The sequence below is a fragment of the Emys orbicularis genome, chromosome 4, assembly GCF_028017835.1.
Source record: "Emys orbicularis isolate rEmyOrb1 chromosome 4, rEmyOrb1.hap1, whole genome shotgun sequence".
Lineage (NCBI taxonomy): Eukaryota > Metazoa > Chordata > Testudines > Emydidae > Emys > Emys orbicularis.
The window spans coordinates 48,988,584-49,007,506 of NC_088686.1; the positions used below are offsets into that span (position 1 = coordinate 48,988,584).

At 42.6% G+C, this 18,923-nt stretch overlaps 1 protein-coding gene across 1 annotated transcript in view; it reads left to right on the forward strand.

The window, feature by feature from the left end:
• The first annotated feature begins 2,500 nt into the window (after window positions 1-2,500).
• EGLN3 (egl-9 family hypoxia inducible factor 3) overlaps window positions 2,501-18,923 on the forward strand; it is a 31,724-nt gene continuing 15,301 nt past the window's right edge. The window contains exon 1 of the mRNA XM_065403766.1: window positions 2,501-2,857. Within this exon, the coding sequence (XP_065259838.1) occupies window positions 2,501-2,857 (357 nt within the window). The remainder of the gene's footprint in view (window positions 2,858-18,923) is intronic.

Consider the following 18,923-nt stretch of genomic DNA (forward strand, 5'->3'; position numbering starts at 1 on the left):
GTGCACGCTCCCGCCCGGCGGCTTGTCCTCTGTAGCATCCTGTTGGTGGAACATGGCATTTCCCATTCCCTCGCACGGCTCAAGGGCTAGCAGCAGCATGTGAGCAATGCATGGGGACGGGGAGGACCGCAAATGGCAACGAGCTGGGGAGCCGAGCCGCCAATAGGCAATAGCAGTTGCGAATCGGTAGCCAGCATGAAAACGATTTTGATCAATGCAGATAACCCCGAGAGCAGCGAGAATGCCCCGGGCAGGAGTGAGGCGCAGCAAGTTGATCCGTCGAGATGCACAGGAGGAGGCACTTGCCCAGTGAAAGCAGGGGAGTCCAGTGCCAGAGCGCGCACTCTGAATCTAACCTCCCGTAAGAGAGCTCCTCCTAAAGAACACAGAAGTGGCCAGAGACTAGTGGTACAGTACATAGTGCCCTGCATGAACTCCTACGGCTTGTGCATAGTAGACAATTTCCTGGGACACAAAATTGGAGACAAAGTCTTGCAAGAAGTCAAAGCTCTGCACCTGAGTGACAAATTCCAGGATGGAGAGCTGGCAAGTCAGAAATCAGGCAGCACTAAGGCTATTCGCGGGGACAAGATATTGTGGGTGGAGGGCAATGAACAAGGATGTGAAAATATAGGCTATCTTCTGTCCAGAATGGATAAACTCATCATGTACGCAGATGGGAAACTTGGGAATTACAAAATTAGAGGAAGACATAAGGTTAGTAACTGCAGTGACAATGACTTGTTTTAGGGTACCCCCACCCCCCAGTTTCTAGTCTGCGTTAAATGCACACAACATTACAGTAAGATTTTTAGCAAATCCTAGGCACGCTGAGTAGTAATGGACTTTGTTAAACGAGTCTTTATTTGTCCCGCCTCATAAACTAATTACTTTTCATTAGAATACAATTTATAAACAAGTAGGGATTAAATACTTTCAGGTAACACATATGGTGGTATAGTTGATAACTGGAGGGGATGTGAAAAGCTTACAATGAAGTGGTTACAGTAGCTACAACATTGCTGGGTTGTTTCTTAAAAGTGAAAATTAAAGCTCTACGTATCAGATTGAATTTATCACATGCTGTTACTTCCAGAAACTGTCAGAATCCCATGCACTTCATGCCACAACACAAAATAAACCAAGGGTAAATTGGGGAAAGTAGAGAGGAGGTTCTTAAACAAACTTTTAACTTCCATTAAATTTTCCTACCCCCCAAAAATGTACTAGGTTGTTCCGATATTGAAACTGGCATTTCTATTATTTCGGGGGACAATTTAAATGACGGACAGTTTAAAGCAAGAAAAGAATGAGATCTTTAGTTTTAAACATCTCATTGAACCATATAAGAGCGTTTATCACAAGGAGCTACTTTTAAAAACTGATTCGGGAATGAGGGAGTCTGTCTCCAGATAAATAAGACTTAGGGCACGTTTGTTTTTTAAACTAACTTTAAAACACCTACTGGTAGTGTGTGTGTGTGTGTAAAGGTGTGTGGGTTGAGGGGCGTCTCCCCCCTCCCGGAAAAACATTATAAATCCTTGCAAACTCTTCTCCCAGCCTGTATTATTGAGTTAAGATAATTGCCACGAGCAGGTCGATTAGCACTTAATCTTTCAGCACCATTTGTTTACATTGCCTTGTAGTATGTGACTGTAGTAGCTGCGTACATGTTGAGGGAGAATTCCTCAATGGCGGAGACCACGCCCCGGTGGGGGTGGGGCCTGCTAAACCACAAAACACACCTCCTTTAGACTCGTGGAAATCCCCCCGCCCCCGTCATTCGATTCCAACTGTGGAGCCTTTGAAGGGCTGAATTCAGTGTAACTCATTGGGGGTTGGTCGTTCGGAGGGAGGCCACGCCCACTCGGCCAACTGATTGGCTAGGTAAGTCCTGAATCGGGTTGGAGTGGGGAAGGGGAGAGCGTGTCCCTGGGACAGGGCTCCACCCACGTGCTGATCGCTGCTGAGTAAGAACACATTCTGCACGTAGCAGACGTATTAATCAGAAAGGGGCCATCTGCTGCTTTGGTAAATAAATCGAAAGGAGTTTGCACTTTGCAGGACTCATCAGCTCCAAAAAAGTGGGAGTGATTACAGCCGCTAAGGGGGAGTTCACACACGTGGATCACATACAACCAGATAAAGAACTCCAGAATCAGCAGCCTTCTGGTTAAGCACTTTTGTGTCGGCAAAGGTGCGGCTGGTAGGCGGGAGGAGTCAGTTCGGGGTAGTAAGTGCACTCACTGTGCATTTAATTATCTAGTCTAGTAACCCAAAGGCTGGGTGGAACTGGAAATCTCCACTGAGAGACGTTGCTGCAGCTAAACTTTCCCACGCTGTCTTCGTTACGAACCTTGCACTCGTTTGCTTCGTAAATTAAAAAGTTGTACGTGCTGGTTGACTCAAGTTACTAGCGCGATTGTTCATCTCCAGCTTTACTAAGCACCGGTTTGGTGCATATTTGACTTAACTCTGGGGGGGGAAAGACCTAATCAAGATGCCTCTGGGACCTATAATGAGATTAGATCTAGAGAAAATAGCTCTCAACTATATTGTTCCCTGTTTGCATGACATCGGCTTCTGCTACTTGGACAATTTCCTGGGCGAGGTAGTAGGGGACTGTGTGTTGGAGCGAGTGAAACAGATGCACTATAACGGGGAGCTGCAGGACGGTCAACTAGCCGGCCGCAGCAATGGCATCTCCAAAAGACATTTGAGAGGAGACCAGATAAAGTGGATCGGAGGCACTGAGGAAGGATGTGAGGCCATCAACTTTCTCTTGTCGTTGATAGACAGACTGGTGATGTATTGTGGAAGTAGACTGGGCAAGTACTATGTCAAGGAAAGGTCCAAGGTAAGAGAGTGGTTAAATCACTACTTGGATTTGTAATTGACACTGGCTTTGTGGTTGCTCCTAAATGTTTAGTTTAGTATTTGCGTGTTCTAGTTTTACCACTGAGTTATAAACTCCCGGCAATAGCACCTTATCCTTCTAAACTCCCGAACTGTAGATGTTACTGCTCCCAGATTTTTCTTCCTACCCACCAATTTAAGCAACAAGTAGTTAACGCTGTAGATTTGCCCTTTGGAGCACAATGTGTGCATTAGCTGCCAGATCTGCAAGTACAGTAAGTTGTTTATAAACAGTTCTGTCATGCTTGATACGGATCCATCCTGTACACCAGAGACGTAATACAGAACTGACCAAGCTATAGAAGCATTTTCAAGTTTAGTTGTAAAAGGGAGGAATGAATATGTATGTTAAACAAGAAAGTTTGTAAGTACACGGCATACATTGACTTATCTTGTCAGATTTCTCTCCTCTTACTTCTCCTAGGAGAGTCTGCTTGGTCACTGTAGTATTAATGTTGATTGCTAGGCAGGCGCTTGGCGGCTCGTTATGTATAAAATGTAATAAATTTAATCCCTAATTTATGCACGTATGTACCAGTAGAGGCCACAGTTGAGTAAATAAACAAATTTACTTAGCAATCATTTAATCTAATTGTCAAGTGAAGAGAGACCAGAGCCTGGGTCCCAGCATGAATGTTTTCTGCTATTTGACCCAAAGGAGAAGCTTTATTTGCTTACAACTCTATCCACCAATGCCTTTCTTATAGTGCTAAACACAACTGGAAGGGATGGCAAAGTGCACTTGAACACTGACTAATTGATCACAACAGACTAGAGTACTCTAATATGGGCTCTTTTTAACCCATCCCTTTTTGTCTCTAACTTTCAGAGGCGTTTTGAGGTAGATAGGGAAAGCTATCTGGAGGCGGGGAGGGGGTGATTTACATTTACTTGTGCACGTAGGCTGTTCAAATATATGTTTGATTTATTTGGCTGTTTAATACTATCAGATGGATGAAGTGTTTCACTCCAACTAGTTTCAATTCAGTGGTCACGTATCCACTGTTTCATAACTAAAGAGGGGATATTATGATTGATTGAACCATTAGTATCGCCATTATAGGTGTGAAGCATGAAAAGAAAGATCTAGTGCTTTAGTGTTAAGAACAAGGAGGTATAGTTCTGTCTGTGAAAAGGAAGGCATAAACTGCCATTTCAAGTCCCAATTCCCAGTAGAGTTTCAACAGCATGTATGCAGTTTAGTTAATTCAGAGTGCGCTAACTTGGTTTCTCTTCAGTCTGTTTCACTATGGCAGTGATCCTGTATGGAATTACAATACACATAGTTATTATTAATTGTTGAAAACTTCCTTGCCTATTGCCTGCAAATTATCTAAGTTATACAACTTCTACTCGATTTTTTTTTTTTAATATTTCTTTTAGCATCTCTTTCTGTGGTAGGTATATTGGAGGATTGATGACATGAAGTTGTAAGATTCTTAAAACATCAAGGAAGAGCTCAAAGTTTAGGACAGGTAGATATTCAAAGTTATCCCAGTCAGGGTTTTCCCCAAGGTATTGGGGAAAGGAGATGGATGGGGAAGGAAGGAGATGGTTAGGTATTAGTTGCTTACGATCCTCCAATGTGTGGGTATGCCGTGAAAAAATTTAAAAAATTCCCAGTAATTTCTCTTGGCATTATCTTAAACTAAATTAAAGGGGATATACGTGGATAGGAGTGTTAAGGTTTCTCAGCAGGGAATGCTCATTGGGAAAAATTCATGAAGGCTACCTCCCTTTGGGGTTTTGTTTTTTGAAAACCTTGAAATCTGCAAAAAATAGTTGAAACACGCATCTTTTTTTGCTTAGTTTTAGAGCATTGTCCCATCAAGTTGAAGAGTTGGATTTAGAGGGGACTTGGGGCTCTAAACAAGATAGATCCAAGTTAACTGAAAGTGTGGGGGGAGGGGGGGCGCGAATGCTTGCTGTGAGAGAGGCGATGAGTGATCGATCTCCGTGTCGGTTACCAATGCTGAAAGTGAGGCACTGCATTGTTTGGCCACTAGGGGGAAGAAGGGGGATTTTGTGCTGAAGCTAGAGCCAAACACGAAGGAGGATCACCATAATTTTTGCCCAATTGCACACAGAGAGACCCACACTGGATGTAACTTGTAGGGTTGGGGCAAGTTCTTCTGGGACTCACCTTCAGTAGTGGGAAATTTTTTATTTTTATAACCAATCTGTGGTGTTCCCACAGTCCTCAATGTTTGTGAATCATAGTAGTTATTACTCTTTATACATAAAGAGTAATAACTGACTTTCATATAGTATTCTCCAGAGAACTCAGCCCACTTTACAAACAGATGCCAAAATATTTCTATACATAAATCTCTTCAGCCATGAACATTTTTGGGTGGAAGGTGGCAGACTTTAAACAGTGCATAGAAAAACTACATAACAGTTCAGGACTGAAAGGGAGGAATGTTGTATCTGATTTAAAATGCAGGGAGAATTTCAATAGGAAATTAACAAGAACACGCAGGCTAACATCCCTATTCTCAAAAAAAAGGTGCTGTGGAATTTTTGAGGTTCACCAGTAGCCATTGTTCTACATCTCCACTGAAAGATGGCAGCTTCAGTAAGACAGTGCCCGCTTGCACTATATAGCGTGGTTGACTCAGAGGGAAAGATTTTTCCCCTTTTTGAATCACCATAATAACTATCACAGCTTCCTGCACTACATACCTGTTTCTTGGAAGTCTCCCATCTAAAATCAGGCCCATCTGGCTTTGTCTTGTGAGATTTGGTGAACTCACCAATAATTTGGTGACAACAATTATAATTATTTTAAATCTAGATATATTTTGACTATGTACTATATTGCATCCTTATTAAAAGATGCTTTGAGTTTTTGGATGCTTGAAAACCTTCAGTAGCCTAGGCATGATTTTTATTTTTATTTTTTATCAACAGTCCCCGCATTTTTCAGTTTGACATGTTATAATTACTCTTTTAGGAAAACTGGCATTTTGTGGGAGTGGGGTAAGTCATGGGGGTGAAGAGGGGAGGAAGGGAGGGTCACAGAAGGTGTTTAACCATCCAGAACAATTTGTGTGCTTTTTTGTTGTTGTTGTCTCCCCCCCCCCCCCCCCCATGTAAACCTTTAGCTATGGGATAAGTATTCTGATTGTGGAAATGAATACAAGTATCACAAGACTGATAATTATTTAGAAATCTATTCCTTAAACTTTACATTGGTAAAGTTATAGCATATTCAATTAAACATGAGCCTCGAGTATTGATGGAAAGGAATTGCTTAGGCTATGAGTATGTGTACACTTAAACTGTTTCAATGGCACAGATCCTGTAGCGCTTCAGTGTAGATGCAGTGTAAGTCCATCCATCAGCATAGGTAGGCCATTTCCCCAAGAGGTGGGTGACCTAGCATTGTCTACATCAGGGATTAGGTTGGCATAGCTATGTCTCTCGGGGTGCAGATTTTTCACACCAGCTATGCTGATATAACTTCCATCAGTGCAGGAATGAATGAAGTTAGCTATGCCAATGGAAGCCCTCTTGGTTTACACTTGGAACAACCCGTTCTTTTAGGGCTTGTCTACACTGGCACTTTACAGCGCTGCAACTTTCTTGCTCGGGGTGTGAAAAAACACACCCCTGAGCGCAGCAAGTTTTAGCGCTGTAAAGTGCCAGGATAGACAGTGCACCAGCACTGGGAGCCCGGCTCCCAGTGCTGGTAGCTACACCTCTCATGGAGGTGGTTGTTTGTTTGTTTGTTTGTTTTTTTTAGTCCCAGCGCTGTGCTGCGACTACACAAGCCACGTTAAAGCGCTGCCGCAGCTATGCCGGTGCAGCTATGCCAGTGTAGCTATTCTGGTGTAATCTGCAGAGTGTAGACGTACTTGTAGGGCCTGGTCTACACTTAAAACTTAGGTTGAGATCTATGGATGAAAGATGTATTACGGCCGTTGCTTTTTTTGTTTCGGTTTTGTACAGGGAGCATTTTAAAACTGTAAAGCAATAGATCTGTTTGGCATATCCTTTCCCAATGAGCAGGTGCTGTGGGAACATTCCTTTGTGTACTCCCAAGCTCCATTCACCAACCAGTGCTAGTGTAAAGAGATGCAACCTGCATCCCCTGTGCTGCAAGGGCAGCTATGCTCTTTGGCTCATCTGTTGGTGAAGAGCATGTGGTGATTCCACCTTGCCCTCTGGTTTTGCCAGGGAATGGCAGCTTTATGGGGCCACAGCTATACTTTAAGAGTCCCATCAACAATGGCTCTCCAAGGCACTGAATCAGACCACCACCTGGCTGATCTGGCCATGACCGCTCCTCAGTCAGTTTCTGGCACTCTGCCAGAAGATTGCATACACCCCAACAAAGCAGGGGCTCTGGGCACCTTGCACCCATGCAATTATGGTGGAAGTTTTCATATCCCACTGGGAAGCACTTCATCAGAGACTCCACCATTACTTGGTGTGGGTGTTGGAGGCTGTGACTGTCTCTGGAGGCCTGAACTCGCAGAGGCAAGTGAGTTCCACTGACTATAGGAAATTTTGCAACCAGTAATAATCACAAGAACTCAATTGTATTTAAGAAACCCAATGACGTTTTATACAGAGAGCTCAGAACCCAACCACTTCCAGACAGGCCCCTGGATAAATGAAAGTGCACGGAAACATCTTTTGAAAATCTGGGCAGTTCATTTAGGTGTCTTAATGAGGGCTGAGCTCTTCTAAGAATCAGGTCATATTCTTTATAAAGGGTGACAGTCACTGGGAAGCGTATAGCAGAGAGGAGAGAACTGCTAGCATTTTTGTCTCTGTCTCAGTAGTCTCTCTTCCCACCCCTTCCAAACCTCTCCATCCTTGTCATTATCCAAGGGGGAATTCAAGGTAATGACTAAAAGAACTTCAGTCAGTCCAACTAGGCCCCCTCATCCTCTCCAGCAGCAACCTACGTGAGCCCATGCTACCTTTGTCCTACAGATGGGAAAGTATTTATTTAATCTCCAAGATTGGGTGGTGTGGCCACAGCTAGCAGGTGCTGGCTGCAAATCTGGGAGGATCGCTTCCAGAGCTCCCTGCCTGGCAGAGGCCCGAGAGTCCTAAGGTGGCTTCTGAAACGTGGCCTCCAATGTAATGATTCCTTGCTGAGATGCCTGCTGAATTCCCCCACCCCACTCCCCGCCCGTCATAGGGATTTAAGGAATGCATGAATCTTCAGAAGCCCAGGTTGAGGGCTTTCATCAATAGTCTTGTAATTCTGGGGGAGGAAATATAATTTTTGTTTGTGTCTTATATTAAAAAAACACATCTCCCAGCAATTTTCTTGTTTAACATTAAAATGCAAAGTGAAACCCCTCAGATTCTGGTTCTGGGTACAAACCTAAGGAGCAGCATAACAGTAGGTTGATGATCAAATTGCAGAGGAACATAGGATGTAGAAATATAATCGTTACAAAAAGTAACAGAGGGTCCTGTGGCACCTTTAAGACTAACAGAAGTATTGGGAGCATTATGCTCCCAATACTTCTGTTAGTCTTAAAGGTGCCACAGGACCCTCTGTTACTTTTTACAGATTCAGACTAACACGGCTACCCCTCTGATACTTGAATCGTTACAAAGGATTTTTATGATACTTGCGCAGCAGCATGCCTTGCAATTAGCTTACAATGGAAAGTCTGATGAATACTGCCATCCAGAAGAACTATGCATAATTTTTCTTTTTTCCTAATCAAATGCACATGTTCTGGCATAATGGTCAGGTTCAAATCTGCTCTTCTGGATGAGTGCCAGAATGCCCAGTGTTCAACAGAGTCCAGAGCCACTGGAACTGTAAATACAACAGACAAGTCATTTTATGATATCAGACTGAGGAATTCAGCTTTGGCAGAGATCCTAGAGCAGTTGCCTTGGATCACTGTCAGAACTGATCTTTATATCTATGTTCATCAAGCAAGATTAGTTAGCCAGGTTAATTATACACTGGAATGAGGATATTTTTCTTGACAATCAAGCATTAAAACAATATAAACTTTGGTATATTTATCTTATTTTTGTTCTGACTCATTCTGGTCAGTGACTTTTTTTAAACACTTCTTCATTGAAATGAGTATGCAAACAGTATCTCAGATTCCTGCTCCACCTAGCAGGACTTTGATGTTACAGAGAGAGGGCTGATCCTACAAACAATTATGCATTTGAGTAACTTTACAACTCATAAAAACAACAAGGAGTCTGGTGGCACCTTAAAGACTAACATGCATCCAAAGAAGTGAGGTTTTTACCCACGAAAGCTTATGCCCAAATAAATCTGTTAGTCTTTAAGGTGCCACCAGACTCCTTGTTGTTTTTGTAGATACAGACTAACACGGCTACCCCCTGATACTTTACAACTCATAGTTCCTTCGAATGCCCTTTAAATCTGCATTTAGGCATCTAAATAGTGGAACTTTGGGCTTGTCTACACTGCCACTTACAGCGCTGAAACTTTCCTCACTCAGGGGTGTGAAAAAACACACCCCTGAGCAACGCAAGTTTCAGCGCTGTAAAGTGGCAGTGTAGACAGTGCTGCCGCACTCCCAGCGCTGGTAGCTATTTCCCTCACGGAGGTGGTGTTTTTGTTGTTGTTTTTAAATATAGTGCTGGGAGAACTCTCGTCCAGCGCTAGAGCTGCAGCTATACAGCTGACATTAACATCTACTGTGTAGACATACCCTCAGTGTCTAAAAGCCCAAGACTAAAAATTTGGCATACGCATCACCACTATCAGATTCTAAATGTAATGTACCTGCAGCCTGATCCAAAGTCCACTCAAGTCAGGAATCTTTCCACTGTTGTGTTCAGGTGGCTTTGGGTCAGACTCTTAGGGCTGGTCCACACTGGGGTGGGGGATCGATATAGGAAACGCAACTTCAGCTACGAGAATAGCGTAGCTGAAGTCGACGTTTCCTATATCAAACTAAAAGTACTTACTTCGGGTCCACGCAGCGCAGGCAGGCTCCCTCGTCGATAGCGCTTCCTCCTCTCGGCGAGCAGGAGTTCCGCAGTCGACGGGGGAGCGCTTCTGGGATCGATCTATCGTGTCCAGATGAGACACGATAAATCGATCCCACAAGATCGATCTCTACCCGCCGAATTAGGCGGGTAGTGTGGACCAGCCCTTAGTCCACAGGATTGCTATTGCCAATTCATCTTTTCCTGTGAAAAGGAAGTTTGTAAAACACTTCACCACTCTGTGACCTTTCCTGTGGCCTTTGTCAGAGACCATCCATATGCTTTTCTATCCTAGTACAGACAGGAAGATAGATGACAAGCTAATCCATTCAGGAATGGGAAATACTGGTGAACACTTAAATACTGTAAAGAACAGAGTTGTCACTATATCCTGAGGGGAACTCAGTGGGAGTGCACATGCATTAGAGTTGGCAGAATCAGGGCCAGAGGAAATACAATGTAAGGATTAGTTTATTTTATCCCATTGTAGCCTGGAATTCAACAATTTTTGAAAAGCCGTATTATTACTCACTTTTCATTGATGGCAGATGGTGAGACTTCTGAAATCCAGTCATGGGCCACTAGGCCACTTTCTGATTTTTCCATTGCCATGTTTCAAGCGAGGATTAGTCGCATCAGTACAAGCCGCCCTGTACAGTGGTGCAGTGGAGGCCTGCACTGATGTTGCTATGCTGGGATATAACTACACCATAAACAAGCCCGAAGTATCCATGCCTGAAACTCCATCAGAGAGTTTATATGCACCTTTTTTGTGAAGGTGCATATAGCCTGCTAACTGGCAGCATAGCTCCTGTGGAACCAGAGCAGCAGAGCTGTCGGCCTGAACAGCTACAAAAGTGAGATTTACAGGGGCTGTGGGATTGCATGGCAGCATGTCCCACCCCTTCTGCATCCCCAGATGCAGCCACAATTTTCTGGAAACTGCAAGATTTGCCTTGTGAACTTTCCTGACCCCACACCATTCCACGCCTGTGCATTTCTCCATGCAATGAGATAATTTTCCCTTAGCTGTTATTATTAAACATACTGCATACAAATATTAACTCTCGTATATGAATCTCCTTAGCAATCAGCTGCAATGAACTGAAAATGCATGGATGCTCATTACACTGAGGTAGGAGAGCACATATACTGCAAGGTAAACCTGTTTGCTGGCATAAGGAATTCCTTGTGCCTAATTAAGTTAACAATTTACTCCGGTGACATTTAGTAAAGGAGTTGATTCCACAAGGTAATAAAAACATTTCCCCTCCCCACCCCCTTCAAAATTCGTATGCATGGTGGTTTGCTGGTGCAGAGATTTTATGCATGATGTTATCGCATCAACTGGTCATAAGGGTTCAAATTTTACATCATGCACAAGTGAAAATGATTGGGATTTCATCCTAAATTCTGGCAGTGGTTGAGGCCCTGATCTTGCAATCAGTTCGTCCTGGGTGGACTCGTGTGCCTGTTCAGAGCCCCATTGATGCTAAGGGTTGCTCTCAGGAATCCAGTTGCAGGATTGAGCTCTTATCCTGGTATAATAAGACATGATTACCAGTCTCTGGCTTAAAATTTATGTTGGTATAGCTGTGTCAGTCAGGGGTCTGAAAAAAACCCATTCCCCTGACCGACGTAGCTATTCTGACAAAACCCCCAGAGTAGGTGCAGCTATGCTGATGAGAGTGCTTCTGTCAACATAGCTAATGTCATTTAGGAAGTTGGTTTTCCTACACTGACAGGAAAAACTCCTGTCAATGTAGGCTGCATCTACACTCTGGGGGGCTATGCTGGCATAGCTATGCAAACATGACTATGCAAGTATAGGTTCTGTAGTGTAGACACACCCTCTGCTGAGCAGCCAGAGCAGGGGTGTTGCAGGTCAGGGCTCTGACAGAGCAATGGAGAAGTTCTGATGGGCCAAAATGGTGACTTTTTTCAGTTGTGTTAACTGAGCTAGCTAACATGACTGAGAAGCCTTGTTAGGATGCCAGTTAGAACACTTGAGGCTGTGTTAACTAGTGCTGCTGTAGCCTACATTTCCCCCTTAGAACACAAGATGGCCAGCTGAACTTGGCTTCAAACATGCTAGTCTGCAACCTCACTTCTCAACCATGTTAAGCTAACTTGATTGAGTTAACACAATTGAAGAAAACACTTTTTACCCAAGAGAGGGCCTTTGTGGGGAGTCTTCATAATGCCTGAGCACACAGACAAATTCTAGCCATAGTCTTTCCTCACTTTGCTGTGAAATAAATTCCCCTCCAAAATGGGGAGGTGGGGGGTGGGTAGGAGGGAGGAAGGAAAACACCACACAATCCAAACATGGATACAGTGGTGATTATATTAAGTCAGTGTTTGCTAAGCAGATAAGGACATAATTGGTAGGCAGTGATTTGTTACACACTTTAATAGGGGTCTTATGAACAACAGACAGTAGATTTTTTTTTTTTTTAAAGTATGTGTCCATGCTTTTTACTTGATTGCGTTTCCCTTCCCCACACCATAATAGTCAGTGGCAAGTTGCCAGTTGAATGCTGCCTGGTCTGCTGTGACACTCACATTACAATAGGCAGTCTGTGAGAATAAGCAACTCAGTAAGGGAACTCTGCAAGTAACAGTTACCAGCTTTAGATTCCTGGAGAGAGGTGTATATACCAACAAGAGTGAGTGTCACAGACCTGGCTTGTATTTAGCATGACCATAATCCTTCTGTGATCAAATGTAAGACTAAAACAGTAATGTTAGCAAGTCATTAGCAGGACAAGACTCTCTCTAAACTTCAGTGAAAAAGTTTTAATGGATCAAAAGAGGAGTATTGAAACTGCTTTCAGTACCTGTGCGCTCTAGGTGGTGGATGGCTCATTGCAAGTGCATGCCTTAGCAGGTTTCAGGGTGAATAATTGCTCTGTTACTACAGGATATGTTGTTGTATGATACCTTGGAAATGGTTTTGGTTTACACATAACATTATTATGTGACTTTTAAATAAATGTGGAAGGGAGTAGGCCAGAAGTAGCTCATCTTTTCTATTAGACGGAAAAACAATGAAGGAAGGGAAAAGATGAAGGCAGCTCATGCAAAGCAGACTACATCCTTCTGTCTAAATGAATCACGGCCATGGCATTTTGTCACCAAACCATCTCTGACTGTGTTCCCGCAAGCAATTTGGCAGAGCCCTAAGCCTCATTTCTCTTGCCTCCGTCCCCCCACTCTGTGTGTGTGTGTGTGTGTGTGTGTGTGTGTGTGTCTCGGAGGGGGGGGGTTTCTTTGTAATAGTCTTCTATCTCACTGTATTCCGATAAGATTATTAAACAAAGAAATGTAATGATGCCAGGCAAAACAATTATTAGAAGCTAATTAATGCAAGCGATTTTGTCACTATGATGTTTCAAAACCAAAATCTGAAACAGATTATACTGGACACCAAAATGTCTCCATAAAGCAGGTAAATGTTAAGCATTGTGAATGCTAGAGATGCCACCAAATCAGCGGCTAACTACGCTGTCCTCCTTAATTTTTACTTAGCACAAATTACAGAAATATTGGCCTAATATATGCAAAGATTTTGCCACAGTTCTGAAAATAAAGATCTGCTCTGATACAAAACTCTGCATGCTTGAATTAGGAGTTTAATTAAATCTTACAGTGAATACACAGAAATAGTTTTGCATGCTTCTTAGTAGCAAAATGATTAATACTCAAATTACATTTGTAACTTACATACACCTCTACCTCGATATAATGCTGTCCTCGGGAGCCAAAAAATCTTACCGCGTTATAGGTGAAACTGCGTTATATTGAACTTGCTTTGATCCACCGGAGTGCGCAGCGCCCCCCCCCCCCCCCAAAGGACTGCTTTATCGCATTATATCTGAATTTGTGTTATATCGGGTCACATTATATTGAGGTAGCGGTGTAGTATATACTGATTTGAAGGCCATGTACTAGCCCTTTTCTGGATTTTGTTTTAAAAAGTGTGTTTTCATTCCTTTGTCCTGGAGTCAATAATGATTGTTGTATCAATTTAAAAATCTTGCTTATTGCACTGGATTGGTTTTGTTCGGATTTGAATGTTTCTGAAAAAAAATCAATAAAGAAATATTTTTAAAAGGTTCAGCCCTAATTCAGCAAAGTACTTAAGCATATGCTCAAAGACTCTCTTTTTAAAATCAATGGGACTGAAACATGTTCTTAAGTACCTTGCTGAATAGGGATGGTTTGCTGGATTGGGGGCCTTAAATAAATTATGAGGAAAATCTTGCACTGTTTCCCCAATGTGTTTGTATCCACTACTTGTCCTGCTTAGGTTTTAAGCAGGAACCATCTGAGAGGGTGGGTGGGTGGATTTTTGTTTTGTATGTATGTACAGTGGGCCCTAATTTCTTCTGGGTGCTACTGCAATCCAAATAATAATTTTCTCACTGTCTTTGCATCAGGATTTGTACTTGACAGTGCCTTGTAGCAAGCACATCTCACATTTAAAGTTAGTAATAGCATTTATTCCAGTAGTGCCCACAGTATGCTAGGTACTGTCCAAACACAGAAGAAGATAGTCCCTCATCTGAATAGCTTACAATCTAAGGCTCTGATCATCCAATGAGCTCCATGCGGGTGGACCCTTGCACCCACATACAGCCCCATTGACTTCATGTGGGAGCAGAGCACATTGCAGGACTGGAGCCAAGAAAACAAGCTGCTCATAGAGGTGAGGGGCTGGCAGGTGAGGGAGGGAACAATCAGAAAATATGTGTGTGTGTGTGTGTGTGTGTGTGTGTGTGTGTATATATATATATATATACACATACACATTTTGATTTACAAACAAATATCAATGGCTGCTCAACCTGGGTGGTCGTTTCTAATTTCTTGTAGGCATCCTGGTAGAAGTGGGTTTTGAGAATGGATTTGAAGGAAGAGGGGGCAGTGGCTGCAGTTGGCGTGTCCTCGTGTTAAGGCATGTAATTCACTTTCTGCCAGCTGGTGGATATAAATAGAACAGGCTCCGGTAGGCTATATTGAACTCGGTTCTTTCCAGTATTCACCAATATTTCCCTTTCCTTAATGGATTAGTTTTTCATCTGTCTTCCTCTGTCTGTGCCATGCCTGTGAAGCATGTACATGGCTGCTGAATCAGGCCAACAGGAAATGTCACTGAGTGGTTAAATATTTTACAGACTGCATTTTCACAGGAGGAGGAAGAAGAGAATTAGCAATGCCAGTCCTGCTGGCCAGGTATTTGAATATGAATGTCAAGGTTGCACATTTAACATTAAACATCTAAATTCATATTTAGGCTCCTGAGTTAAACAGGCAGTGTCAACTTAGGTCACACTTCTGATTTTTAAAAATCTACTAATTTAACACAATAATTAGGAAGACAGTAAACGATTAGAGCAGTGGTTTTCAAACTTTTTGTATTGGTGATCCCTTTCACACAGCAAGCCTCTGAGTGTGACCCCCCCCCCTTTTTAAATTAAGAACAGAGGGATTTAATTTAAAGGGGGCTCGGGGCTGTCAGCCTCATGGGGCCATCAGCTCGCGACCCCCATGTAACCACCTTGCGATCCCCTGAGGGGTTACGACCCCCAGTTTGAAAACGCCTGGATTAGAGAAACATTTGTTCTGTTCTTTTTCTCAGTTTTTGTGCATTTGCTGACCCATAGTTATTTGTGTATTTCATTGCTTTCCCTGTATAAAAGTGATTATTATTTATATTACACTACTTGGGCTAGTGGGGCTCATGCTAGTCCTCTAAAAATAGCAGTGTAGATTGTGCTTTGAAGTTGTATCTTGAGACGGAGCATGGGCTCTGAAGCCCGGGGAGGGAGGTGGGTTGTCTACTGCTATTTTTAGAATGATAGCATGGGCCCCACTAGCTTGAGTTTCTGGCCCTGGGCTGGGAGGCTTGCTCCTGCAGCCTCCAAAATGCTAGACATACCCATAGGCATCGAACCTGCAAACATGCTTGTGTACTTAATTTTAAGCACATGGGTAGTCCCATTGAAGCCCTGATCCTGCAGGTTACTCTGCCTGGTAGATTCCTGAACCTGTACAGAGCCCCACTGAAACTTGCTCTTTGAAAACCGCCCACAACCATAGTTACAGCAAGGTGTATTTGAAACCATTGTGTAAGTATCCAGAAGACAGTGCAATGGAGCAGAAACAGTTTGGCTAGCATGGGTGTCGTGCCACATTGGTATGTACCCTGTTGCTGTCCCACCTAGTAAATTACCAAGGCTTTTGTTTTCTAGTGTAGATATGCAGCCAGAATTCATGGACTAGCAGTCCTTGCTGTCATATGGGAATCAGGCAACCTATGTTCAATTCTGGACTCTGAAACTGGCTTGCAATATGAATTTGGGCAGCTGCTTAACTTCTCTGGGCCCTGGTTTTCCCCACCTGTAAAATGATAATGGGTTAACAGCCTTTATGAATCATGTTGATCTCCAGATACAAAATGCAGAAGTACAAAGTATAATTAATATAGTGCTGCATGCTGAGGGTTTATTGTTTTGCACTGGATTTTTTTTTTTAAGTCCTGGTTCTAGTATAAAAATGTGTAGACAAGTGTTCATTGCAGGGTGGTGGTTTGTTCTGTGTGTTTTTTTGTTTTTGTTTTGTGTCTAGTGTAACCCTAGTGTGGGTGCAGTTATGCCAGTACAGTAGAACCTCAGAATTACGAACTGACCAGTCAACCACACACCTTATTTGGAACCGGAAGTATACAATCAGGCAGCAGCAGAGACCCAAAAAAGAAGCAAATACAGTACTTAACGTAGTTAAATGTAAACTACTAAAATAAATTAAGGGAAAGCAGCATTTTTCTTCTGCATAGTAAAGCTATATTAAGTCAATGTTCAATTGTAAGAACAACCATAATGTTTTGTTCAGAGTTACAAAAAAACCTCCATTCCTGAGGTGTTTAACTCAGAATTCTACTGCATAACAGTGCCTTATACTGAAATAGCTTATTCCCTGTACCATATGGGGACAAGCTGTACTGGTACAAGTACATTTATACGGGTATAGCTGTGTTTACACTACAAGGGATTGTATTGCTTTAACTCTAGTAGTATCTACAGAAAAGGTCTTAGAGCTGAAAGACTAAAATTCGTCCATTATTTAGAGCACAACATAAATTATTTCTGAGGGTAATTTATCACTGGTAACTTTAATGGGTTTTACCCATAAATGTCTGTTTATGCACAAATCCGTGCAGGCATGAATGTACTGTTAGCTAGTTGACTTTCAAAAATGGAAAATTAGCTTTATTCCAAATTTACAGCAGGGATAACTGGTCTCATCAATTAGCCTTAATTTAGTGGTACTGCTGTGATAAACATTTGTGTGCCATTCATCTCTGTGTTCATGCTGCTCAGTAGTGTTTGCATAGCTTCAGAAGCCAAGCTTGCCCTGAGAATTTTGGGATGACATACAGATGAGTTTTGGGGTTCCCTCCAAATTTAATTGTATGATTTTAAATTCCACTAACTGCTCTGGCCCCATATACAGGGATTGTAACGGTGCTGCCAGAGACAGGGAAAATTCCTGAGGTGCAGAAGCAGCATAGGATCAGTGCAAGTAGCCCTACGCTGCCTTCCCTCAGAAGCCCTGTCATAGGAGGCATGCTGGGGGCAAGAAAGGGGGGTGTCTGGGCAGAAAGGTCAGTAGCCATAGACTCAGTATTGTGAGGGATTCTGGTCTGCAATGTGACACTGGGGCAGCTGTTGTAAGTTGGAGTAGCACAGGGTCCCCTCAGCAGCACTGAATTGGGGTAATGCAAAGATGGCTTATTTATGCATACAGCACACCACATTGAAAGTCCTGCAGGCAGTATTACCATTTCCCACAATGTCCATAAGTCAAAAATGGATCTTGCAGTCCTAACACAGGCAAAATTCCCATTTAAGTTTTGCTTTCATTAAATCTAGGATGACGCCCTATATTGATGTTCTCGAACAGAGACTAAAATATATGCAATTACTTTAATTGTTTCTGGGGAAGGCATTACTTAGTATATCAAAGATCTAAGTGGTGACAGGGAATTTAAGGATCTATGACACTATCCCCCACGATATATAAAACCACTTGATAAAAACTTTAAGGAGATTTATTTTCTGCTTACCATGCCTTTATTCCCCATTGACAACTGAAATTAAGGGGAGACTCTTTACAGTTTTCCTTAATGAGCTTGCATTTATGAACTTGTTTTTCTACAAGGTTGAGCTCTTGGTCACGGTCTCTCTTGTGGCTCATTACAGAGTACTCTGTATTGAATGTTTGATGCTTTCTAGTTAGAAGAGTTCACCCCAGCTTTGTTTCTGGACAATAAAAAATGTAATAGTATGGGGGGGGTTGGATGATGGGCCGGGGAAGAGGGAGGAAGATAGAGGTTTAAAGTACAAGTAGAAATGTTCTAAAAATCTATTTAGACCATAGTCTCTTTTTGGTATCTAGCATTAAAAGAATATATATAGGAAATGAAAGTGCGGGAAGGAAGGAGGGCTTTCAGTAAGAATCAAAAATGAGAAGTGCATTGACTGTGTGTACTGTAAGTGTGTGTTTCCTTTCTTCAGCAGTCTCTCTGTGAAGTGTACTCTGGAGTAAAGTTTGTGTTTGATTGCCGATACCCTCACGCTCTGCACGTAGCACTGCCATTAAGCCATCATCTAGCTGGCCAGGAGCCAGAACTCCGTAGTTAAGGGGCGGGCTTCTTAAACCGAAACAGCTTTTATTGATACAATGATGCACCAAGCCTGTTTACATCTGCTAATTGGAGACTAAATCTGAATATCCTGACTGAAAGTAATTAATTGGCTATAGCCTCATAAATTTCAGGTTTTATGGTGATAGCATGGCTGCTCTCAACATGCAGTAAGTGAATCCATTCTCAAACTGTACTGCCTGTGGGCACATAAAAAGAACACCAGCTGAATAAAATTTCAGCATAAAGAGAAGTTTAAATTGGAACATAATATTAAAAAAGCCACTTTTCAGTATTGTAGAACACAATGAGCGGGGGGAGTCCATGAGCAGTGGGAAAT